Here is a 24,941-nt window from a genome sequence, read left to right as displayed (position 1 = left end):
AGCTTATCACACATGTTCCTGATTTTTTTAATATTTTTTAAAAGTAAAAAACTGTCACGTGTTAAATTGATGTTGAGTCACATAGCATTAACAATATTATATGTCACTGTCATGCAAAATACGATTGACTTAGTTTCAAATTGGTAATTGTATTTTTATTTTATTTGAACTCCAATGTATTATTTTTTAAATTATACAATTTCGTGTCTTTTCAAATTAAAACGAACTTTAATCAATAAATATTTTTATTAAAAATGATATTTTTATTAAATATTTTTAATAATATTAATTTATTTATATTTATATTTTAATTAAACTTTATTTAAACTTTATTTAAAATTTTTTTCAAATTTAAAATTTATTTTTTTAAAATTATTTTAAATTTTTTATTAGAATTTATAAAATTATTATTTTTAGACTCAGTTCAAACATTTATAAAAAAAATATTGAAAACTTTTAGAACATACAATTATTTAAAAGATTTGAAAAAGTTGATAAATTTATTTTATTTTATAAAAGACAATTGATAAATAAGTTTAGCATATTTTTGGTTGAAATTAATTTTGAATTTTTTTATTAATATTACTTTCTATAAAAAATTTAAATCAAATTTAAATAAAATTTAATGTAAAATATAAATATAAATAAACTTAATATTCAATAAAAATATCAATTTTAAAATAAATATTGATATCACTCTTGTATAAAAATTAAATTTCGTTGAATTTGGAAAGAGAGAAAATGCATCATTTAAAAAAAATTATGATTAAATCGAGATAAAATAAAAATAGGCATTGAGATTACGTAACACTATGACAACCACGTCACACGATTACGTGATATAACGTTAGTTTTTCACATTAAAATTTGTTATTTTTTGATTTCTTTTAAATAATTAAAAAAATATTAAAAAAAATACAAACTAACTCATAATACTTATTTATCGTTGTATGTACATTATTAATAAAGAAAAACCTAATTTGATCCAAATTTTCAAAATAAAAATCAAATTAAAACCCATAAAAAATTTAATACAAAAACTGAAACGAATAACATAATACAACCTAATAACAAATTTACCTGTAGAATAAAAAAGCTGATAAATATTTTAGGCCAATTATTATTTTATTTTGAATAAAGTTAAGCTAATACACTACTAAATACTTTTTAACTAATCTAGTTTATTGTGGGTTTTTCGGTACTTTTCCTGGTTTTTCTTTAAGTCGGATTTTTTCAACGTGTCACTTGCTTGGTTTAATATAATATGATTTTTAAAATAGAGATTTTGATGAAATTTATTTAAATTAAGTCTACGAGATTATAAAAAATTAAATCCACATCTCCTTTTACTAATTATTCTGTACAATGTATCAAAGCTTATAAACCTTTTTTTTTTTATAATAGTGTGGACTTGGACTTTCTTAAAGATTTTCGGCAAATGAAAAAAAAAAGAAAAATGCTTGACATTTTTATAGGTTAAAATATATTATGAATTAGTTAAACGTAAAAAATTAAAGGAATTATATATAGAAGAATATTTATAAATGAACTCGTATAACATAATTTTTGCTTATAGATATCATAATTTATTTATTTATTTTCATAATTTTCTTTTTAAGAATAAATTTTTGAAATAAAAAAATAATTAATAAGTATAAGTTGATTAGAATATTAGATGAAAAGAAGTAATATAATTGATTTTACAAATGAAAAGAAGTTAATTGTAATGTAAAAAATCTCTTCATTATAAATGTTAAGTGTATAATTAAATTTATTTATAAAAAGTTTTTAAAAGTTATAAGGTGATTTAGAAGTAAAACCGAAAATGAGAGTGAAAAATGTTTGGGGTTCAACTCCCCTAAAATACAAATAAGTAATATTTGTTGATAAAAATAACTTATAAAAATACTCTGATTAAGTTGCATTTATTATTATTAAAGTTTTATAAGATTTTGAGATTATACCTTCTTTGTTAAATAAAATCTGAAATTAATTAAAATTTTGAAGATGAAACTCAAAAATAATAGTAAAAATTCTATTTTTTTTCTAAAAAATATCTAGAAATGGTTATAAGTTATAAAATTTGTGATTAGAAAAAAAATGAGTTGTATAAAGAAAAACTAATGGACAGGCCCATTTAAATTTTTAGCATTTAATACTTTAATTATAAACTGTGAATGAAGTACTAAGAATGGTATGCAATAAATCCTAATTATTTATTATATTTGTTATTATATAATTGTAGTTAAAATAATAAAAATATTAGTAAATCTAGACACCTAATTTAGTGGGATTATTGGTTTATTAGATTTTATGTCAATCATGTATGTATGTTAAGTAAGAAAAAATAAATCCAACTATTAAAAACCCTAGTCGATAAGCCCAAACCTTAGAAAACTTTGGGGAAGCTAAAATTTGAGCGGGAAATACACCTTTGGGAGCTTTGATGAATTTGTATAGATTACAAATAAAGATTTATTCTAATCCTATTGCTAGCTTTTAGATTTGTCAATGGATTGGTTAACTGTCTCATGTTTTTGAGTTTTGGATTTGAATTGCTGATTCAGTGTTTGGTAGATATGGTGATGATGTTATCCCCCTTCCGTATGATCCTTATGAATTATCTAATCAATAAAAAGTTCAACTGGAAAAGTTCGCAACTTGCTAACAGATTCTCCTCTTCCCTCGCTTTTGTGGAAAACCCATTTGGTTCATGTGCAAAACATGAAGAAAAGTCCACATTTTCCAACCCACTTAGTTTCTTACGTGATTACAAGTTTTCAGGGAAGAATGTTAGGAACACGGAAATCTTGCATGCCCATTTGCTTAAAACATGTGATTTACAATCTGATATCTTCTCCATGAACACTTTGCTCGATTGGTATTGCAAATCTGCTGACATGGTTATTGCCTACAAGCTGTTTGATACAATTGCTCTTCCTAATCTTGTTTCTTGGAACATCATGATATCCGGTTGTGACCATAATTCAATGTTTGAGAAGTCCCTGGAGATGTTTCGCAGAATGCATTTTCGTGGTGTTGAGCCTGACGAGTTTAGTTATGGAAGTGTTCTTTCAGCCTGTAGTGCTCTGCAAGCACCAATATTTGGCAAGCAAGTTTATGCACTTGTAACGAAGAATGGCTTTCTTTCCAGTGGTTATGTTCAGACTCGAATGGTGGATTTGTTTTCAAAAAATTGTAACTTTAAGGAGGCTTTAAGGTTTTTCTATGATGCTTCGCGTGATAATGTGGCATGTTGGAATGCTATTATTTCCGTGGCAGTTAAAAGTGGAGAAAGCTCGGTTGCTTTGAATCTGTTTCGCCAAATGCACCATGCATCTGTAATGCCAAATAGTTATACATTTCCCAGCCTCTTAACAGCATGTGGTGCTCTTAAAGAGTTGCATATTGGGAGAGGAGTTCATGGGCGGGCAATCAAATGCGGTGCGACAGATGTCTTTGTGGAGACTTCTATTGTTGATTTCTATGCAAAATTTGGAGGTATGAATGAAGCTTTTAGACAATTTTCCCAAATGCAAGTTCACAATGTGTTTTCCTGGACTGCAATCATTTGTGGATTTGTGCAAGAGGATGATATCATTTTTGCACTAAAGCTTTTCAAAAATATGAGAGCAATAGGGCAGGAAACAAATAACTATACTCTTACTAGTGTACTTTCTGCATGTGCAAAACCCGGGATGATTAAGGAGGCTGGTGAAATTCATTCCTTGGTATTAAAATTAGGGTTCAATGTGGATCCTAAGGTTGGAACTGCTTTGATCCATATGTATGCAAAAATAGGAGAACTTGGACTATCCGAGTTAGCCTTTAGTGAGATTAAAAATAAAAAGGATCAGTGCACATGGGCAGCCATGTTGTCTTCTTTTGCACAGAACCAAAATTCTAGAAGGGCAGTTGAGTTGTTCCTTTTAATGTTCGGAGAAGGTGTGAAACCTGATGAATATTGTATTAGTAGTGTGTTAAGCATTATGAACTGCTTATTTCTAGGATCACAGATAAATGGTTACACTTTGAAGTCTGGGTTAGTTGCTGACGTTTCTGTTGGCTGCTCACTTTTAACAATGTATTCAAAGTGTGGTTGTTTAGAAGAATCTTATAAAGTTTTTCAGCAAATTCCAGCCAAAGACTGTGTTTCATGGTCCTCCATGATTTCTGGTTTTGTAGAGCATGGGTATGCATATCGATCTCTTCAGCTATTTAAAGAAATGCTATATCAAGAAATTGAACCTGATAACATTACCTTAACCTCTACTTTAGCTGCATGTTCTGATCTTTGTGTCTTAAAGACTGGCAAAGAAATTCATGGTTATGCTCTCCGTTTAGGAATAGGAACAAACATAGTTGTTGGCGGTGCACTTGTAAACATGTATTCAAAATGTGGAGGCTTGAACATAGCAAGGACAGTGTTTGATATGCTGCCACAAAAGGATGCGTTTGCTCTTTCTTCCTTGGTCTCAGGTTATGCTCAAAAGGGTCTAATTGACGAGTCACTTTTGTTATTTTGTGAAATGTGCCGAACTGATATGACAGTTGATGCCTTCACAATTTCATCCATTCTTGGGGGTGCTGCAGTTTTGTATCGGCCAGACATTGGAGCACAACTGCATGCCTACACTGAAAAATTGGGCGTTCGAGCAGATGTATCTATTGGTAGTTCACTAGTGACAATGTACTCAAAATGTGGGAGTATCGAGGATTGTCAGAAAGCATTTGATGATGTTAAGAAGCCTGATCTGATAGGTTGGACATCCATCATAGTGAGCTATGCTCAGCATGGTAAGGGTGCAGAGGCTTTAGCTGCTTATGAACTTATGAGAAAACAAGGAGTCCAGCCTGATGCCGTAACTTTTGTTGGGATCCTATTGGCATGTAGTCATAGTGGGCTGGTTGAAGAAGCCTTCTTTTATCTCAATTCGATGTGTCAAGATTACAACATTAAGCCAGGTTATCGTCATTATGCTTGTCTTATTGATCTTCTTGGTCGATCAGGTAGACTGAGGGAGGCTGAAAGTTTCATCAACAAGATGCTTGTTGAGCCTGATGCTTTAATATGGGGAATTTTGCTTGCTGCTTGCAAGGTCCATGGTGATTTTGAGCTTGGCAAGTTAGCAGCCAAAAAGATATTGGAATTGGGGCCAAGTGATGCTGGAGTTTATGTGTCATTTTCAAATATCTGTGCAGATGTAGGACAGTGGGAAGAAGTCACAAAGATTAGAAACTCATTGAAGGGAAAAGGGATGAAGAAGGAGCCTGGTTGGAGCCTTTTGTGAAAAACTATGAATATGATGTCATGATTGGTGACTATTAGTAGCTACTAATCTGATATGTTGAATTCCTGACATAAACAAATGGTAAAAGAATGGTGAGTTTGACATCTGAAGACTAGATTCATATGTATCAGGACAATGATTGTTCTGGATGATGCTAGATGCACAGTTATCTTAAGAAATGTCAAAATATATTGATACAACTATAATGTTATGATCAATTGCATGTACTTTCATAATTCAGATGCATAAATATGCAAGGAAACACAGCTTGGCATTTGTATCGCATTTTGTGGCCAATTTCTATGTTGAAGTGACTTCTGCACTCGGGGGCCATATACATAATGATCAAAAACTTGCGCAAAACTGATATGGTTTAATATTGCCTGGAGAGTTTCTATGGTGCATAACGCAGGTGAAATAATAGTAAACATATGGTTAGAATATCAGGATTCTGATCTTATTCTTTTAGGATTGCTATTCTTATCTGCAGTAGTCAATTTTCCATGAACATACGCTTTAAGTTGTCAATGATTATTACTATGTGCCTATGGGTATAATGGTTTTGTTGCTTGTATAACTTGCAGGTGGAATTGCAAAGTCAGATAGCTTCACTGATTGGATTTTGGGTTTAAAATTATCCCATGATTTTGGTGCTTGTTAATATGACAGTCATTAAGTGACTGGTGATTATTGGGTGTGATGCTTATGGCACTAAGGAGCATGATGGAAACACTTCCAAGCTACCAAAATTTCCAACTACATTATGTTCATATAAAGACTTCAATATGGATACTCTGGGGAAAATTGATCAAGATTTGGTAAATTTTTCAGCTGTTCCTCTGAAGAGCTACAAACCTTAACTACTATAGGACAATTTTATCAGGTTGTTTGCTGTTATCAAATTTCTGAAATGTAACTGTAGGAATGATTCTTTGCGTTCCTTTCACTTAACTCAACTAACTAGTCCCTGGACATTTTGTAGGCCTACTTGAAACTATTTGTCACCCTAGCAGGGCCTATAAAAGCCTTGATTCCTTCATGGTAATGATGCTGTGCTTGTGGGTTCTGCTGTGCAACCCAGGTATCTCCTGCTACATTTTGCCAGAAATGTTGCAACTTCTAATTGACTATTGTTTTGGTGTGGATGCAAAACTAAAGAAATAAGAGGAACACACTGTCTTTGGAGAGTTTTTAACCTGAAAAAATCTTTAAAATGGCGACTAAGGCCTCTAGCACAATGGCGCCCGTTGCCAGGGAACAATGATTTAGTAGCCATTTGTATGTAGTTTATCATGTTTTTTTACTTTTAGTTTGATCATTCTAGGTAGGAGTTGTTTAGATTTTTCTGCTACTGTTACATACTGTTTTTGGCTGTGTTCATTGCCCTATTTCTGTCACTGTGTTTGCTGTAAGTGTATCATCATCAGGTGCAGATCAGATTCAATACACAAATTTGACCCTGAAATTGAGGGGCTAGAAGGAGAAGCTGACCAGTTTGATTCAGAATCCATTGACCAAACTATCAAGCCTGTTGAACCAGAAACAGTCAATTGAGAGACATGGACCTGCAACGTGAGAGAACCTTGAAGGAGCTGGCAAACCAGGATGTAGGCTACCAACCTCTGTATATCCAGATTCCACATGCTGAAGGGGCTGCCAACTTTGAATTGAACCCAAAACTGATCCAGCTGCTGCCAAAGTTTCATGGCTTGGCTGATGAGGATCCATACAAGTAATGTTAGGTTCCTGAGTAGGAAACCTAATTAACCACGATCACAGTCGGTAGAAAAAGTAATGAATTTATCTTACCAAATGTAGCCTTCACATTTAGTGCATCTTAGAACACTTGTCCTATATGTTGGCAAAGATTTTGTCATGCTTGTGCCTTCCTCTAAGATTTCTTATTTTTCAATTTAGGTATACTTTGTGTGACACGATTTTATTGACTTCCTCCTCTCTATGTCACACAAGCACTAGATGTATCTCTTCGTGCAACTCTCTTAGTACTTTCATTTCAACTAACCAAATGATCTCGGTGAGTAAAAAGATAGGTTAAACCATACGTGAAACCACTTCCTAAAAGATGTCTTTGTTGAAATATGTTGTATTGCTCAATGTTGCTAAATTCTACAAGAAAGGTTAGAAAGAAAAAATAAAGTAATATTTTAAAAACCTTGTCACTCTTATAATTGTTCTACTAAACAATCCACTCGTGTATCACACTCCTTCCTCTCTTTTTTTTTTTTTAAATAAACTTTTTTTTTTAAATAATCTTTTTTTTTTCTTTTCTCACTAAAATTCCCTTTATCGCTTAGCAAAAAATTCTAGTAGTTTAAATAGAGAGTGATAAATCAATATGAAAAAGTTGCGAGATCTAAATCTTGATTGAAGAGGTAAAAGAAAATAAGACTCTAGACAAAACTTAAAGGAATTTTAAAAGATATAAAACAATAAAATTAGAAATAAACAGGACTACAGAAAAGAGTTAAATGAGACAATGCCAAGACTCTTAAGAAAAGACTGAATATAATGGATTAACAATCATAAACAACATAATAATTGTGTTCAACTACAAGTTTTTTACTCCTGAATCCTTGCTTTCTCTTTTTTTTTTCTTTTCTTTCAATATATATTTGTTTCCTTTTGACTTAAATTAACTATTTTATTTTTCAATTTTACCGTTCAACTCATAAACAAAGAAAGCTAAATAGATTGTCCTTGAAACACCAAAACTCATGCAAGATTAAGGTAAACAATTAATTTGAACTACAATTAACAGAAAAAAAAAATAGACAATTTCTACAAATCAAATATAAAAATGTACAATTTAAATGAAGAATACGAAAAACTAAAAATCAATGGAATTGGATAAAATATTAGGGCTTTTATTCCTTATAAAATTCTTAGAATAATGAACTAAATAAAATTTCAAAACATAACATAAAACACAAAAATTCAGGAATTTTTAGGTTTTTGTTTTAATATGACACAAAATAAGATAAAATAGAATATTCAAACTAGAACCTTTCTCTAGATACTAGATGATAAGATCGTATCCAAGAAAGAATATGGTCGCTTCTAAATTTGAATCCTCAAAAGACACAACAAAACTAATTAAGAGAAGGAAAAACTCTCCAATAAGGTGTCTATACATGTCTAAGACGAAAATTCTCCTTGTCCTCCAAGCTTGGCAAAAAGTTTTGACCCATTGGTCAACTCCATGCCAAAAGACGTATAACATTGATCAACATTGGACCTTGAATCTTCATGATAACTTAAGATGATCCAAGAGAAAAAGTCTAGGCACATCTTCCATAGATGACTCCAACTCTTCATGAATGTGCTAGACCATGGTTAGGGGTATAGCATCGTACGTCATGCCTCAGATAAGGGCGTAACTGCTAGGCTACAATCTCAATTATTTGAGGCAAAAAAATTGGTTGACAAGTTGCGCCTTGAGCTTAAAGAGGCAATCACAGCTCATTCGGGTTGCGAGGCCAAAGATTAATATCTTATCCTAAGTGCCTTCTATAGAAATTTCCCAATAAACTTACTTATTTTACCCTAAGTCTTCTTTAGATAAGGTAAAAGAATTCACTTATCAAAACTAAAAGATTTAAGTACTAAATGTTCAAATTCCATAGTTTAAACCATTTTTTCAATTTCTTTGGTATCATAAGATTTTTAAAAATAATGGAAAAAATAAAAAAATAAAAAATTTAATTTCTAGTGTATGGTTGATCGTTTTGAGATATGAATAATGACAATGTTTTGTAATGATGTTTATTATGTCAATTTACAGTGTTTTTAATTAGTTTTAACTAATATTTCACATTTAGAGCTATGGTTTAGTGATGAAAAAAAAAGTAATGATTGTTTTGTATATTAAGAATTTGAAACCAATGGTTATTGTATAGTATGATTGTCTAATCAGCTCAAGAACTGGACGATTGATCAATTTAGAGTCCCATAGGAGTCGATCTGGAAATCAAACGGTCAAACTAAAAGTAGAGTTAACGTTAATTAATCCTAAGCTAAACCATTACCATTTGACTTAATTAGGTCATAATTAATCAGAAACTCATCTTGAAATCTATAAATACAGGTTTGTGATATTCAGGTAGTTGGTTACATTGCACATTTATTGTTAACATTGTTGCACATTCAGTGACATTAGCATAAAAGTGTCTTTTGTAAGTAATATTCTGATTCGACCAATCGACAACTAATGTGAAGTGCAGGGAAAATCTTGACCCAAACCTGAAGTTTAGAGACCGTTATGAACAATACACTTAACATCGAGAGCTTAAACCCAAACAATTAGTAAACAGTTTAATGAAGTCTCTCTATTAATAAAATATTCCACTGAACTCCCCAATTTTAGATTGGTAGCAATATGATTATTTTAATGTTAAATCAAGTTTTTTAAATTAAAAAAACTTAACAATGTAATGATTGTATATGTTTGAAATTATATAATTAGTTATATAAATTTTAACCACATGCTTATTATAAATTATATAACATCTAAATTAAAATAGTCAATACTTTATCTTAACGATAATACTAATAATTGTATAAGAAATTATCACATTGTTGTATTTTTTTAAAATTTGAGAGATTTGATTAAAAAATTTATCAATAAAATATCAAATAGAATAAAAAAAGAAAAAGAAAAGGTAATTAAAGACATTTTTTAATGCTCCCCGAACAGTTTTTATGATTGTTTTTTCTCTTTGCATGGCAACCTCAGATAAGTCAATATGGTTTTTCCAAAAAAAAGGAAAAAATCATGAAATTAGTACTTGAAGTGTAAATTGTTTTTTAAATAGTCCTTAAACCAGTGAAGTCATACATATAATTATAAAAAACATTAGGATAATGCTACATAATTCCTCAAGTATTGAAAAGTTCTTCAAATATATAAATCCAGAAACCATGTTAAAATATTCATAAAATTAAAATATTACTTTTATTAATAAAATACTCATATGAGCAAATTAACTCCAATTAAAGATGCTGAAAGGGAATGAAGATTATTGATACTTGGGTTTATGCAGAGAAAAGCCTGGAGTCTTTGATATCACAATTTTGAGCTTCAGAATATTAGCATAAAAATTTATAGATGTCCTCTTCTAGTAAATCCTTCTTATAAATATATAACAGATAAATTAAAAATTCGACTGTACATAGGAACATAAATAAAAGGAAAATAATGCATGTACAAAAAAATATCTGACATAACCCTCATACTGGATAGACGAGAGATAAGTAGTTGAGTTTTTTTGGCTTGGGTTTAACAATGGTTCAAAAATCTCAACTACCCAATTTTTGAAGTTGAGTGTTACATTGGATAATAGTTATGCGTATGCATCATTCTTCTGAATGAAAATATAAACTTTTAAGTTACAACAGATGAATAATCCAACTAACTTTTACATGAACAAAAATTTTCATTCTTGCTTTCCTGGCTCATGTCAGATGGCAATAACTGCTTCTGAATACGAGCTGCAAGCTGAGAAACTTTCTCATCATCTAAATTAACGCGTCGCCTTAGCAAACTCTAAAGTTAAAGAATTGTGTTATTGATTAGTACTCCCATAACATCGTTATATCGTTATAATACCATATATCCATATCGTATCAAAAGGAAATGAAATTTTACCTCAGAAGCCCATAAACAATCGTATGCTTTACGGGGAATTATGTGAACATGTGTCTGAAAAGCACGTTTTATAGCAAAATTAACCACATTTCAAAACTTGCAAATTTTGGTGATCCAAGTAAATGTATGATTCCATAAAAGTGCAAGTGACATTATAGAAGATCTAAAATCTTACATGGTATATTACTTGGCCAGCAGCTGCCCCATTGTTGACCAACAGGTTGAATGAACCTGAAGGAATACAAAACATACTATGAAACTACATGGCGTGAGATTATATAATAGAACTATCAAAAGAGTAGATGATCAACCGATCTGAAAAAAACATGTAATTGTAATTTTTCCCCAAACAAACAACAAAAAATTTGATATCTTTCAATAAAAGTGGGTACACTCCTAAAGATTCATAGAACCGCATTACAAAACAAGCATACACAGAAGTTAATAATTTTTCCGTCACTGTTGCTATAAATAACCAAGGTGAGGAATCCATACAATGGGCGAGTTTGTTTGACTTTTATTTTGAGAAAAAAAAATTTGATACAAAATACATTTAATATATCTTTTTAGATGTTTGTTTAAACTTGGTTAAAAAAGCAGAAATCAAGAATAAGCTAGTGCAGAATCTGTTTTCAAAAACGGAAAGACATGTTTAATGATAAAAAAAGATTTTTTATAATTATATCCAAGCATAAGTAATTTCTGTTTTCGTAAGAATAACTTACTTTCATCACGTTTTCTTAAAGCAATTTATTTTTAAGCTTACACAAGCTCATTCAATATCTACCAGCACGGTTTCAATTGAATTTTTTAAATCTATGCCATATAAGAGAACAGCACATAGTAGAGTTCAAATAAATGTACAGGTATTGAAGTACATACTGCAGCCAGTAGCCTTCATGATTGCATTGCTAATGAAGGGAACTTTTGAAAACATTGCAGCTACCACCTGCATAATAGCCAATCAGGCTAGCTAAATAAGAGCTTTGAAACACGTTTGACAAAAACAAATAATCAATCAGGACCAACACCTTTCAATTAATAACTAGAGAGAGATAACCTATCAAAAGATAACAACCAACCAAGTTTGGAGATAGGGATGATACAAATTCATATTAGTAATGTGGAGCATTTTGGGTAAATAAACAGGAGAATTTTGTCTCTATTGCACTTTACAGAGCAACAAATTTAGCAGAGTTTACGAGCTTGAGGAAATTGAAAAGAAAAATGCTGAAACACTCAAAATCTCCATTATTTGGTTTATATGTTCACTCTCGCCATCATGCACTATTTATCCCTTTGCTGTGTCAACTAGGATACAACAAGGTTGACAATCATTTCAAAAGAAAAATCTCCTCACTTTACAGTCATTATCCTAGGGTTTAGGATTAAGAATTAAACAAGTCATTTCACTGATTAAGTAGAGATATATCACTATGCATGCATATGTTAACTTTAAACAATAATGAATATATTTAATTTCATTATTGATACACCACTAACATCCATCCCAAGAACCTTCACAGAAGGACTTTCCTCTTGAAGAAAGAATTTATTATTGACTTAAAATTATAGAGTAAGTCATTAAAGAAGTTACAAAAAAATAAAGCAAATCTTCTTGTGTACCTATTGAAAATTACTTACTGATGGAGGAGTAGCATCCAGAGAAGGAAAATGAGATTTTGGGATAATGAGGGAGTGCCTAGAAAACACAACGTAGAAGTGAGAAGTAGATAAATAAAAAACACCATGCAGTATAGCTGAAAAAGTAAAAGGACTCGGATTGTAAACTTTTAGGCAAAGATGATTACCAAATCAAACACTATGCCATTGACAAACAAAGAAATTATCCAACAATTGTAAATTTAACCATGGTATTTAAATATTGTTTCAGAATTAAAAACAAAAGTTTACATCACTTTTCTTCCAAATTGACTTGCACTGTTTAGAATATTTTTGTTTTGAAATGCATCACCAGAAAAAGAAAAAGGCTGCATGACAATTCTGTAATTAGCTTGAAATAAAAACCTCCCACTTGTTTACTTTTCTTCCCTTTTTTCTTCCTATGATCCCTGTTATGCAGCTACCCATGTTTTCTATTATTTCTTTCCCCTCAGCCAAAGACTCCATTCCTACTCTGTTCTTCAAATTGTTGTCCACAGATTCTATACTTGTATGACATGCCCACTTAACCTAATGCTTTAAATCTTTGTTTCTCGTCCTCTAATTCTTCTTACTCTCATTTTATCCTCACAGAAAACATCCCAAGTAGTCATTGCAACCCCCGTGTTTTTTTTTTTAGACTTGAGGTTGAAAACAGGGAATTGAGCAAAATGTATCTATTAGTGGCTAACTTGATCTCATGTTATTCCTTTGGTATAAAGCAAGTGGATATTAATATTTAAATATTTATGGGGAGCCCATGTTAGAATCCCGTAGGCATTAGTGCAGATAACAGTCTAAGCAAATCTAGTTATGCATAAGTATATTTTATTCCAATTTCCAAGAGAAAAAGAGCTATTCGTTTCACGAATCATCCTGTATCTAGAAAGGGTTATCAATGAGATGAAGCCCTGCCCCACAGCATGAGATCATATTATGTGATTGAGTAAAGAATTATCCATTAGATTATATCGCCCTAGGGATGCATCAACATCGGAGGGAATGGCCATCAATGAGATGAAAACTTTCAAGTTTGGTTGTCACAAGTGTGAACAGTGGAATATTGAAAAAACCCTACAACTTTCCTTTATGGAAATGGTTATATTTCATCATCACCTTTACATATTATTTTATGCTTTCTCAGTAAACAAAATCATCTTAACATTTATTTCCTAACTTCTTATACATGTGCACATTTTATTTATTTTGTTTATATTATTCACCTTCGTTGCACTAGATGTGTCTTATTCGATTCTTAAAAGGAACCACTAGTACCTTGCTGGTGTTTCCTTTCCAATTAACTTCACTTTGGTTGTTATGATTCCCTCTGAGTCTGAATGACAGACCACTTCTATTTTTTTTAATCAGATTACAAGATAGTTGATTACAATGTTAGTGGGACCTGTAGTTCTCCCCGTTAACTTTGGGTAGGTCTCCTGTTTTGTTGGAAAGCTGACACTGCATCTGTAGGAGATTAATTTTTTGGAAATTATCTGGGGTTATTCTAGATCTTTTAATACTACAAACGTTATACTTTTGTTGTTTCTTCTTATTGTTCGTTGGTGGTTGTTGACATGTTGTGAGTCTGTGTATGTTACCAAGTGCTATCATTTATGAATGCTAATATTAGAAGGGAAGATATTTAAATTTTCAGAAAAATCTAAAACACAATTTGTTTTGGGATATTATTTTGCTTAATGTATTATGAAAGATTGGCTCACCAGGACAAGCAGTTTTCGTGTTAACTTAGATTGTGCACCAGAATGACTTCAAAATTGCATTATGACATAAAGGAAATGCAATGGAAAAGGATTGAAGACATTAAATATTGACTAAATGAAGCAATTTTGATATTCAATGTCACAACTCAAATATAAAACTCAAAAGACATGCCTCTTATTTACTCAAGTTGTGATGTCTATATATATGTCCATAAAATAGTGAAATAACAAAAATACAATGCCTTATGATATACCTATACGGAATTGCACCTTGAGACATGACACCTTACCCATGACTCAGCGGACTTGTATCCAGTATGCATAGGCACGTGTCATCTTCATAAAGCTGTTGGTTTGACAAAATATTAAGAAAAGTAAGGTCAAAGTTATGAAAAACATGGTTGAAGAGTATATTAATTATAACAAAAGAGCAATGACAACAAATAAGTACTTGGATTGAAAATGTAAAAATAAACATGTTTGGAAGAACTAAAAAAAGAAAATTAACAATTTTAAATAGTTCCTGATGTGTAAGCATTGAAAGCTAAGGTAACCTTGTCCGATAATGCTACCACTATGCAAAAGATCCAAGGAAGGGTTAAACCATTGTCCACGTCTGTAGTTTGCAACCTTAGCTTGCATTTGCATGAGGTCACTTCCAGAATTTGAACCTCGATTAGGTTTGCAAGAGGGTAACCTAGAGGTTAAGTTCTAGGTCACATGGTAACGAGGCTCCCTTTATTTTAAGGCCCAAAGCATCAAAACCAACAATGGAAAACTCTAGTCGATTAGGTGAAGCGTTCACAAACTTTTGCTAGAATAAATATCAGTATTTCAATTATTCATAAATTTAAACTAAGAAATTCCATCTATCAATACTTTTCAATAGTGGTAAAATTTTCAGGTTCTTGAAGCTAGGTTTCAATTATTAATAAAACTCTCCCCTCTCCCCATCTCTGTCTCTGATTATCACAGGTTCAGTATCAAACTCCAATCAACAAAATATGAAACATAACCATGGCCCCTACTAAATAAACACAAAATGTTTCGTGTGTCCAATTTATAAACACAATATTTCACTGCATCAACTAAGGCATTTATGATTTCTTAGCACATATAAAGCTTTCACCATAAGGCTTAGCTGTTAGATTTTTCTTTTCAGAAACATAGAGCTTCTCAAACTCTATTTATCCATGTTTTGGCAACAAAATGAACCAGTAAACACATTGAATAATGTTCATGTATGTTTAACCAACACACAGTGATTCACCGAGGCAATTGGCTTAGCAGCTTTACAAAATGCAGAATTATTTATAACACGTGGCAGAAAAAAAATCACCACATCAATGAATTTGGAAAACTCATTGTACATGAATCATACAACCCGTGCCCCAGCCTTTTAAGATTCACAACAACAAATTGCTCCGTAAAAAATATTCATGTCACGAACTAAAATCAATCAGTAACTTTGGAGTTTGGAAATTTGCAATCCCGCAAACATTATCATTCGGAACAAAATTGATGCCATTAACTGTGTAGATTCTGAAAAACATTGAACGAGGGTTTGATCGTTGACCACAGTTTCCAAAAATAAAAAGTGTGTACCTTCAAAGATGGTAATTGGCCACGAATAATGTTGCAGAAAACGCAATCGTCTTGCAGAGTGCGGTTTTCGGCTTCGGAATGAGGAGCACAGAGGGAAGGCGAAAGAAATAGAGCGGGAGGATCCGGAGGTAATCGGGTCGGGTTAAGATGGGCGCAGAAAACGGCAAGCCGTCGTGCCTGAACGGACATGGTATGGTGAGTTTTTGAATGAGAAAAAAGGGTGATTGTGTGTCTATGAGTGGTGTTTGAAAGTGGAGAGAAGAGAATGGAAGGAAGGGAACATGATGGGGTTTGAGTTTTGGAGTTTTGTTTGAGTTGGTGTGGCTTATCCACATGAGAGGACGATACATGTGGTGTGGAGGCTCAATGATCATTGGTCAAACCATTTTCGCTGCTCCTATCTCTTCTGGCCATGTTGATCCTTGTAACGACAACAAAGAAATAAAGCAAATGTGTTATTTTTTAATTATTTTGATAATTATTTTACAAGCTACTGACATGGAAATATTTGGATGAAAAATTACACATTCTCTTATTTACTCTTATTTATGTGCTAGTCTATAATATGAAACTCATACTTTCTATGTTGTAAAATTCTATTCAAGACACAAAGTCAATATTTGAAGAACAGTACGTCGCTATTCCTATTCAACCAAATATGTAAGTGGTTTGGCTTATTGTTTTTCACCAAAGTATTATCCCATTGAATATATATACATTTTATTAAGGTTTACTATGATAATTTGTTTACATGGTGTTATGATTGTTTTAGATATAATCGTGGAGTTATTGTTATTAAAATGATTGAGTTGTGGAATAATGTTTTTAAATACGATGGAAAAACAATCTTGAATAAATCGATGTAAGTAGAACAATGTTTAATAATGTCAATATTTGTTACATACTTTGATATTATGCTTTTGTGTTATGTTAGTTAACAGGAACCTCGTATGACTCAATAATATTTGTTTGTGCAAGAGCAACTACAACACATTAGGAAAAAATACATGTGTGATTGGATACTAGATAAAGACAATATTTGAAGGGAAAAAGTGCTTGAAAACTTCAATTTATTTGTTCGAATTATCAATGTAAATTGTTATTTATTGGAACATACTACTGTACAAGGTAAAACATGTAAATTTATGTTGTAAGGAGTTGTACTTAACGTTTAATAAATTGGTTTGAAGTTTTACAAAATTTGTTAATGTCTTCGAAATCTATGTAATGGTAATAAACTTGTACAAAAAATCCTACACAACTACCCACTTATTTAGTCATTGCTCCCCACTTATTTTTTATGTGTGGTTTGATAATTTTTGTTTGGAAAAAGTGAGTGTATTGATGCAATTTGTGTTCATAGTTTCTAATTATGATGACCTTATTGGTAGATAGGTAGTATATCAACCTTGAACGAATTAAATGTAAGAAAACATGTACAGAAAGTCCAACACAATTACCCACTTATTTGGTCATTACTACCCACTTATTTTCTATGTGTGGTTTGACAATTTTTGTTTGAAAAAAATGAGTGTATTGATACAGTTTGTGTTCACAATGACCAACATGATAACATAACTCTTCTTTTGACCCACCAATATCACTAACAACCAGTAAAATAACAATAATTCATTAAGGGAATAAAACAAAAAACTTATATACAACAAATAACCAATCAAAATACTAACCACAACCTTATTGAAAGCACTTCTAATAACAGTGTCACTTACTTTGACATTTGTCCAATGCAATAATAAGAAAATTTTGTTATTCCATAATTGAACTTTGGGTTGCAATTGACAAAATGATCAAAAAAACCATAACTAAAACAGTAACAACAACAAAACTAGTCATACATCATTATACAATATAAACAAAGTCCATTCCAAACACAACTACATACAGATGGTTTACCTGTAACAAGTAAACATATCCAACAACATGGAAGTGACTTTTACTATTTTTTCATTCTTAAATATCAATGAAGCATTGCACAAAATCCCCACCAGATACTCATAAACCAAACTAACCCGATCATATTTTCCCACACTCTCTAAGCCGTTTAGAATATTAAAAAGTATGGAAAAACTATTCCATTTTGATTTGGTAGCAAAAACTTAGATATGCCTAACAAAATATAAGCGCTGCAAAAAATTCTATAGGTACATTTGATGTTTTTCCAACAAAAAATCATATATCACATTAACATCAACTTTTCCAGCACTAAAATACTTCATACATTCACTATGTATACCAACCTAATTTAAATCAATGTGTTCTCCCACAACACTCAATCCTAATCCTAAACATACATATAAAAATTAAATTCAACTACTTTGTCACCAAAGGAAAAATGACCCCTCCTTTCAACCTGTTACCAATGAGGAGCATTGGTATCTTGAAGCTACTGTGAAATTTTGATGATGATAAAAGCTGAAGAATTGAAGACTCTAAATGCATCTTTGTTAAACGCATTTTGTAGAAACAAATGTATAGGATAAAATGTAATGATGTAAAAACTCTTAGAAGTTTTCGTATTTAGTGAGTCATTGCACAAATAATCGATTATCAAGAGGAATAATCGATTATCACGAGCCAGTTTAAAAGAGAGTTGCTTGCACAAATAATCGATTATTACACAGAATAATCGATTATCATTGTTTCATTTAATTCTGTCAAAGTCTCTGGAATAATCGATTATTGCTCAGGATAATCGATTATCACTTTTTTTAAAACCCCATAACGGACACAAATAATCGATTATCACTTTTGATAATCGATTATCAGTGGCAGTTGGGAGATGTCTTTTCAGTTTTTGACCCTGCACGAAACTAGGCTTATAAATAGAGGTCTTCACAGCTCTTAGAAAAAAACTTTTCAATTGAGAGTATTAGAGCTTTGTGCCTAAGGGAAGCTCTCTGTGAGTGAAAAGGATCTATGCCATTTTGAGAATACAGTTTGTCTAAGGCAGTTCTCAAAGTGATAGAGTGCTCTTGTCTGGTCTTGTGAATAGGAGAAGCTCGCGCTTTGTGTGTCAAAGGTCAGAGCATTTCTCTTCAAGTTGGCAGAGTTGTTGCTTCCGGTTCGTGCGTCGAAGGAAGCTCTTCCGGTTCGTTTGTCGAAGGAAGTTACTTGTTGCACTCTTCTGGTTCGTTTGTCGAAGGAAGGTGTTTTCTATTCTTTGCTCATTTCATTATCTTATAATATGTACAACTATATTTTTAGTGAAAAAGGTTAATCACTATTTATAGTGATTAACGACTGGACGTAGAATCTTTTGATTCGAACCAGGATAAAAATTATGTGTTGATTTTCTTGATCCCTAAACTCTTAGCACATCAACTGTTCGATAAAAGTTCGCTAAGAAAATCAATTTTTTGAAACCGATTATTTTAACTTGTGTTGTGATCGTTACACGCTTTCCGCTATCTTATTTTATTCCGCTGTGTGACTCTATATCGATACCGATTGTTTCGATTGTTTCGACACAACCCACATACTACATAACTCAGATAAAACATTCCTACTAATCTTCACATGATTGTTCAAGACCGTCAACCCCTAAACGGTGTGCCTTCAATAAATGCTTCCTATTCCACACTTAACCTTTCATTCACAACACCAACATACTTTGATTTGCACGAATGATGAAAATAAAGCTACAAATACAAAATTCATTATAGCTCATATATAAATCACTAAACTTCTTCGCATTACCATATAAATGCACATACCTTGCTGAAATAACTACATTGACCAACTTCACGATCTTTACCTTTATTCATTTCATTAAAAAACAATGAAACATAAAGCAAGGAGAAAATAGATCAAAATAGAACAAGCTAGGTTTTCCACTCTAAACTCGCAATGTAGAACGAATGAAGAACTTACGTCTAAGAAGGAAAACATTGTGCCTAAGAAACTCCCTAACCACAACGAACTTGCCTCTAAATGGGGCAAACGAGAAGGCAAGCTTGGCACAACAATGAACAAACAACACAGTCTCAAAAGTGGCTAAGAACAAACAGAAAGAACAAAACAAAAAACAACTGGCGCCTAAGAAGGAAGAAGAGAAATTAGAAAACGAATGCTCGACAAGTAACTTAGGTTTTCTGGGCTTAAACTCGAAAAGAAGAAGAAAGGAAGTATCACGCCATTACATTTGTGCAATTTTTCATCCAAACATTTTCACATCAACAACTTCTAAAATAATTAACGAAACAGTTGGAAAATTACCCGTCAACTGTGTCAAAATGTTTAAAAATCATGTTAACATATCATTTTCCAAAATTGTTATTAATCTACCTACTAGACTATGAAGGTATGTCAAGTTACTAACCATAAATAAATGATATTTTTTTTTCTTAATTTTCAATTTTAAAATTAATTAAATACATTCCAATGATACACCAGGAAAAGGACATACTTATGTTGTCTATTATAATTTTCTTTTAAAGTTTCCATAAGATAAAATTAATGTTGTAAACTGGTATCGCGCAGCGAAAATGTTTTAAAGAGTGTGAAACGGTCAAAAGCCAAGAGGGGAGGGGTGAATTAGTTCTTTTAAAAATTGTGATTTTCTGTTAGAACTTTTATCAAATAGTTGGTAAACTAAAAGTGTAGAGATAGAGAAAATCACACAAAATGTTTTATCCTGGTTTGAGCACTTAATATGTTAAATCGAGCCCTTATAAGTAAGTTAAAAGTTATAATAAATGGTAAAAAGTATTGGGTTATTGGGCTCCCTTCCTATATGGAGAATATGCCCAAATAATGTGGACCATTATATCTCACTAGGTTTAGTGGACATGGGCCAGATTAGTAGGGCATACTAGAGTCATTTGAAGAGAGGAAAAAACCAAGTGAGAGAAAAAGGAAGAGAGAAACTCTTTCTCGCATAACCTTAAACCTACACTGGTGTTTTCCTCATTGTGAAGTTGTTCACTGTTAGATCGAGGTGATTTTTGGACAGTGGGTTTCAGACGTAGGGTTCTTCATTCTAACCATTCGGATCGTTAATCGAAGGTATAGTTTGGGAGAAATCGGTCCCGCATCAACAATCCTGTTTTGGAGAATTTTCATCTTCTTTGTTCACATTTATAAGCATTTGTGCTTAGTTAAATTGGCTGATTAAAAACACCATTTGGTGTTGTTATTGGAGACTCTTTTCTATCCTATTATTGATCATAGTGGATTTTTCTTTGGTCTTGACGACTCGTAGTTTTTACTCTTGCATTGAGGGGTTTTCCACGTTAAAAATTGTTGGTGTCTCTTTATGCTTTGAATTCTGTTTTTGTTCTATTTGTTTGGTGCTCCTCACAGATTCTCGCAAGAAGGGGGATTGCATTTTTGCTTCATTATTACTCTTTGCTAAGTTTTTTATATTTTTTGGCCATTTACCCATCAAAGTGGCATAAGAGCTCTTTGGTTAAGGGAATGTTTAGTTTGCATGAATGATGAAGACACATATAAAATTGATTCCTTTGAATGGAGAAAATTATCACCTATGGAAATACAAGATGAAGGACTTGCTATTTGTGAAAAATTTGCATCTTTATATTTTTACTTCCAATAAGTCGGAATCCAAGTCAGATGAAGAATGGAATTTTGAACATCAATAGGTGTGTGGATTTATCAAGCTGTTTGTTGATGATAATGTTTATAATTTTGTTGCGAATGAGACGCATGCGAGAAGCCTATGAGATAAACTTGAGTCCTTGTACGTTCTAAGTTAAGGACTAATAAATTGTACTTGTTGAAAAATTTTGTGGAGTTGAAGTACAAGGAAGGAACTTCTGTTTCAAATCACTTGAGTGAGTTTCAAGGACGCTATGATCAATTAACAGGAGTGGGTATAAAATTTGATGATGATCTATTGGAATTATTCCTATTAAACTCTTTACCGAATTCGTGGGAGACATTTCAGGTTTCCATGATAAGGGCTACCCCTAATGGTGATATTTCTTTGCAAATGGCAAAGAGTGGTGCATTTAATGAGGAGATGAGAAGGAAGATACAAGGTACTTCATCTTATTCAGAATTTTTTATTACAGAAAATAGGGGGAGAAGCCAAAAGAAAGAACAAAATAGTGGTAGAGATAAAAGCAAGAGCAAGTATAAGTCTCAATACACAAATGTGGAGTATCACTATTGTCACAAAACAGGGCATATAAAGAACTACTTTTTGTGTGTGGAAGAAAGAGAGCAAAGACAAAAAGGGTAAACAAAGAGAAAAGGATAATGATGATGGTGATTGTGTTACTACTACTACATGCGGTGACCTTGTTTGTCTTCATGATTATGACACTAATAATCTTGTATATCATGAGAGCATGTGGATAATTGATCGTGGCCCATTGAAGGTAAAGTCTTTTAGTAGTGCACTTTACTTTGTTACTTTTATTGATGATTATTCTAGGAAGCTTTGGGTCTATGCACTACATAGAAAGGACCAAGTGTTGGACAGGTTTAAAAAATTTCATGCTTTGGTTGAGAGGCAGTCACGCAAGAAGCTAAAGTGCATTCGTACTAACAATGATGGTGAATATTGTGGACCATTTAATGTTTATTGTAGACAATATAGTATTGCACATAAGAATACTCCTCCCAAAAAGCTGAATGATTTAGTTGAGAGGATGAACATGACATTGATTGAAAGAGTTAAGTGTATGCTTTCTGAAGCAAAATTGCCTAAGCATTTCTAGGGTGAGGCATTGCTTACAGAAGTGCATGTTATTAATCTAAGTCCTGCAGTTGTTTTGAACTTTGAGGTGCCAAACAAGATTTGGTTTGGAAAGAATGTTACTTATGATCATTTGTGTGTCTTCGATTGAAAAGCATTTGTTCATGTTCCAAAGGATGAAAGATCCAAGTTGGATGTGAAGACAAGGCAATGCATCTTCATTGATTTTGGCCAGGATGAATTTGGCTACAAGTTATATGACCCCATTGAAAAGAAATTTGTTAGAAGCTGTGATGTGTAATTCATGGAAAATCAAACCATTGAAGATACTGATAAGGTGAAGAAGTTTACACCTAAGGAAGATGGTAATATGGCTGATGTTGATCCAATTCGATTGTTTACTAATGATTTGGATATTGATGATCATGAGCAACATGGTGATATTGATAATCAGCAGGTTAGAGATGACTTGGATGTTCCTATTGATAATGTTGATGAAGAGGAACATGAGGTGTCACAAGATGAGAGTAATAGTGATGTACCTTAGCTACCTCAAGCTCAACCCAGAAGATCTGACTGACCAACACAACATTCTAAGAAGTTATCTACCAATGATTATGTGATGTTGACTGATGAGGGAGAACCTAAATGTTATGATGAGTAGTCCATTGTGAGTGAAGAAAAGAAAAAATGGTTGGATGCAATGCAGGATGAGATGAAATCTTTGCATGATAATCACACTTATGACTTGGTGAAGTTGCCTAAGGGTAGGAGAGCCTTCGAGAACAAGTGAATTTTCAGGGTGAAGCAAGAGAGCAATTCTACATCTACCAGATACAAAGGCAGATTAGTGGTGAAATGATTCAAACAAAGAAAAGGTGTTGACTTCAATGAGATTTTCTCACTTGTGGTGAGGATGACATCCATCAAAACTATGTTAAGTTTAGCTGCTACTTTGGATTTGGAGGTTAGCAGATGGATGTGAAGACAACTTTCCTTCATGGTGATTTGGAGGAAGAGATTTACATGAAGGAACATGATGGTTTTCTTGTTGAAAGCAAGGAAGACTATGTGTGTAGGCTACGAAAAAGCCTATATGGTTTGAAGCCGGTTCCAAGGTAGTGGTATAAGAAGTTTGAGTCTGTTATGTGTGAGCAAGGCTACAAGAAGACCACTTCTGACCATTGTGTTTTTGTCAGGAAATTTTTTGGAATGATTTCATTATCATGTTATATGTTGATGACATGCTTATTGTTGGGAAAGATGTATCCAAAATTGACAGGTTGAAGAAGCAACTAGGAGAGTCATTTACCATGAAAGACATGGGAGCTACTAAGAAGATTCTTAGTATAAGTATCACTCATGATAGAAAAGAAAAGAAACTTAGTTGTCACAAGAGCACTACATTCAGAAGGCGTTGCAAAGATTCCAAATGGAAAATTCTAAAGTTGTAACTATTCCTCTTGCTACTCATTTTAAGTTGAGTGTTAAACAAAGTCCTTCAAATGAAGTTCAGAAGATATATATGAGAAAAGTTCCTTATGTTTTTGTAGTGGGTAGTTTGATATATGCAATGGTATGTACAAGGCTTGATATTGCACATGTTGTTGGTAAAATTAGTAGATTTCTGTCAAATCCAGGTAGAGAGCATTGGAATGTTGTAAAATGGATTTTGAGGTATCTTCGCGATACTAGTAGTTTGAGGCTTTGTTTTGGAGGTGATAAGCCTACTTTGGTGGGTTACTCAGATTTAGATATATTTGGAGACATTGATTCCAGAAAGTCCACTTCATGCTATTTGATTTAGTTTGCATGGGAGCCATGGCTTGGCAATCAAAGTTGAAAAAGTGTGTAGAGTTGTTTGCTACTGAGGGAAAATTCATTGCACTTACCGAAGCATGTAAGGAGTTGTTATCGGTGAAGAAATTCTTACAGGAGCTTGGTTTTGTGCAAGGTAAATACTTGTTGTATTGTGACAATCAAAGTTCTATTCATCTTAGTAAGTGATAACGGTTGAAATACCGTTATTTTTATACTTAATTTTGATAATAAAATCAATCCTTTTTGACTTAGAAACTTGCTTTAACTCATGTTTTTGCTTTAGTTTTGTGAATAAGAGGGTTGAAGGTGAATTTAATGGTTTTGTGCTAGATTCCCTTGATTTTGTAGGGTATTGGAATGATTTGAAAGAAGAGTTAAAGTACCGAATGGTTGGAATGCATAAAAGTCAACAAGAATGCAGAAAAGTCAACCAGAGTGCAGAAAAGTCAACTATAGTGCAGAAAAAGTTGCGTTGAGCGCCACCATTGAGTGCT

The 24,941-nt window shown here is 32.4% G+C and overlaps 2 protein-coding genes across 5 annotated transcripts; one reads left to right on the top strand and one right to left on the bottom strand.

Moving 5' to 3' along the window:
• Positions 1-2,348: 2,348 nt before the first annotated feature.
• On the top strand, positions 2,349-7,373 carry LOC108326892 (pentatricopeptide repeat-containing protein At1g74600, chloroplastic). Of its 4 annotated transcripts, none has more exons than XM_052873816.1 (4): positions 2,349-5,383; positions 5,533-5,703; positions 5,876-6,174; positions 6,274-7,372. In XM_052873816.1, the coding sequence occupies exon 1, from the start codon at positions 2,532-2,534 to the stop codon at positions 5,289-5,291; it is 2,760 nt and encodes a 919-aa protein (XP_052729776.1). In that variant the 5' UTR covers positions 2,349-2,531; the 3' UTR covers positions 5,292-5,383; positions 5,533-5,703; positions 5,876-6,174; positions 6,274-7,372. The 4 variants fall into 4 exon arrangements, with proteins under 4 accessions (XP_052729776.1, XP_052729777.1, XP_052729778.1 ...); XM_052873817.1 differs by having other exon boundaries at positions 2,349-5,703; positions 6,274-6,372; positions 6,719-7,372; XM_052873818.1 differs by lacking the exon at positions 5,533-5,703 and having other exon boundaries at positions 6,274-7,373.
• Positions 7,374-10,424: 3,051 nt separating this feature from the next.
• LOC108327079 (adenylylsulfatase HINT3) lies at positions 10,425-16,353 on the bottom strand. The gene is made up of 7 exons (XM_017560786.2): positions 15,945-16,353; positions 14,630-14,685; positions 12,601-12,658; positions 11,839-11,905; positions 11,132-11,187; positions 10,957-11,010; positions 10,425-10,854 (listed from the first exon to the last, which is right to left on the bottom strand). Exons 1-7 carry the CDS (start codon positions 16,131-16,133, stop codon positions 10,720-10,722), a joined length of 615 nt encoding a protein of 204 aa, XP_017416275.1. The 5' UTR covers positions 16,134-16,353; the 3' UTR covers positions 10,425-10,719.
• Between the last annotated feature and the right edge of the window lie 8,588 nt (positions 16,354-24,941).

This window comes from Vigna angularis, chromosome 2 (genome assembly GCF_016808095.1).
Source record: "Vigna angularis cultivar LongXiaoDou No.4 chromosome 2, ASM1680809v1, whole genome shotgun sequence".
NCBI lineage: Eukaryota > Viridiplantae > Streptophyta > Magnoliopsida > Fabales > Fabaceae > Vigna > Vigna angularis.
This window is presented reverse-complemented; position numbering and strand designations above follow the sequence as displayed.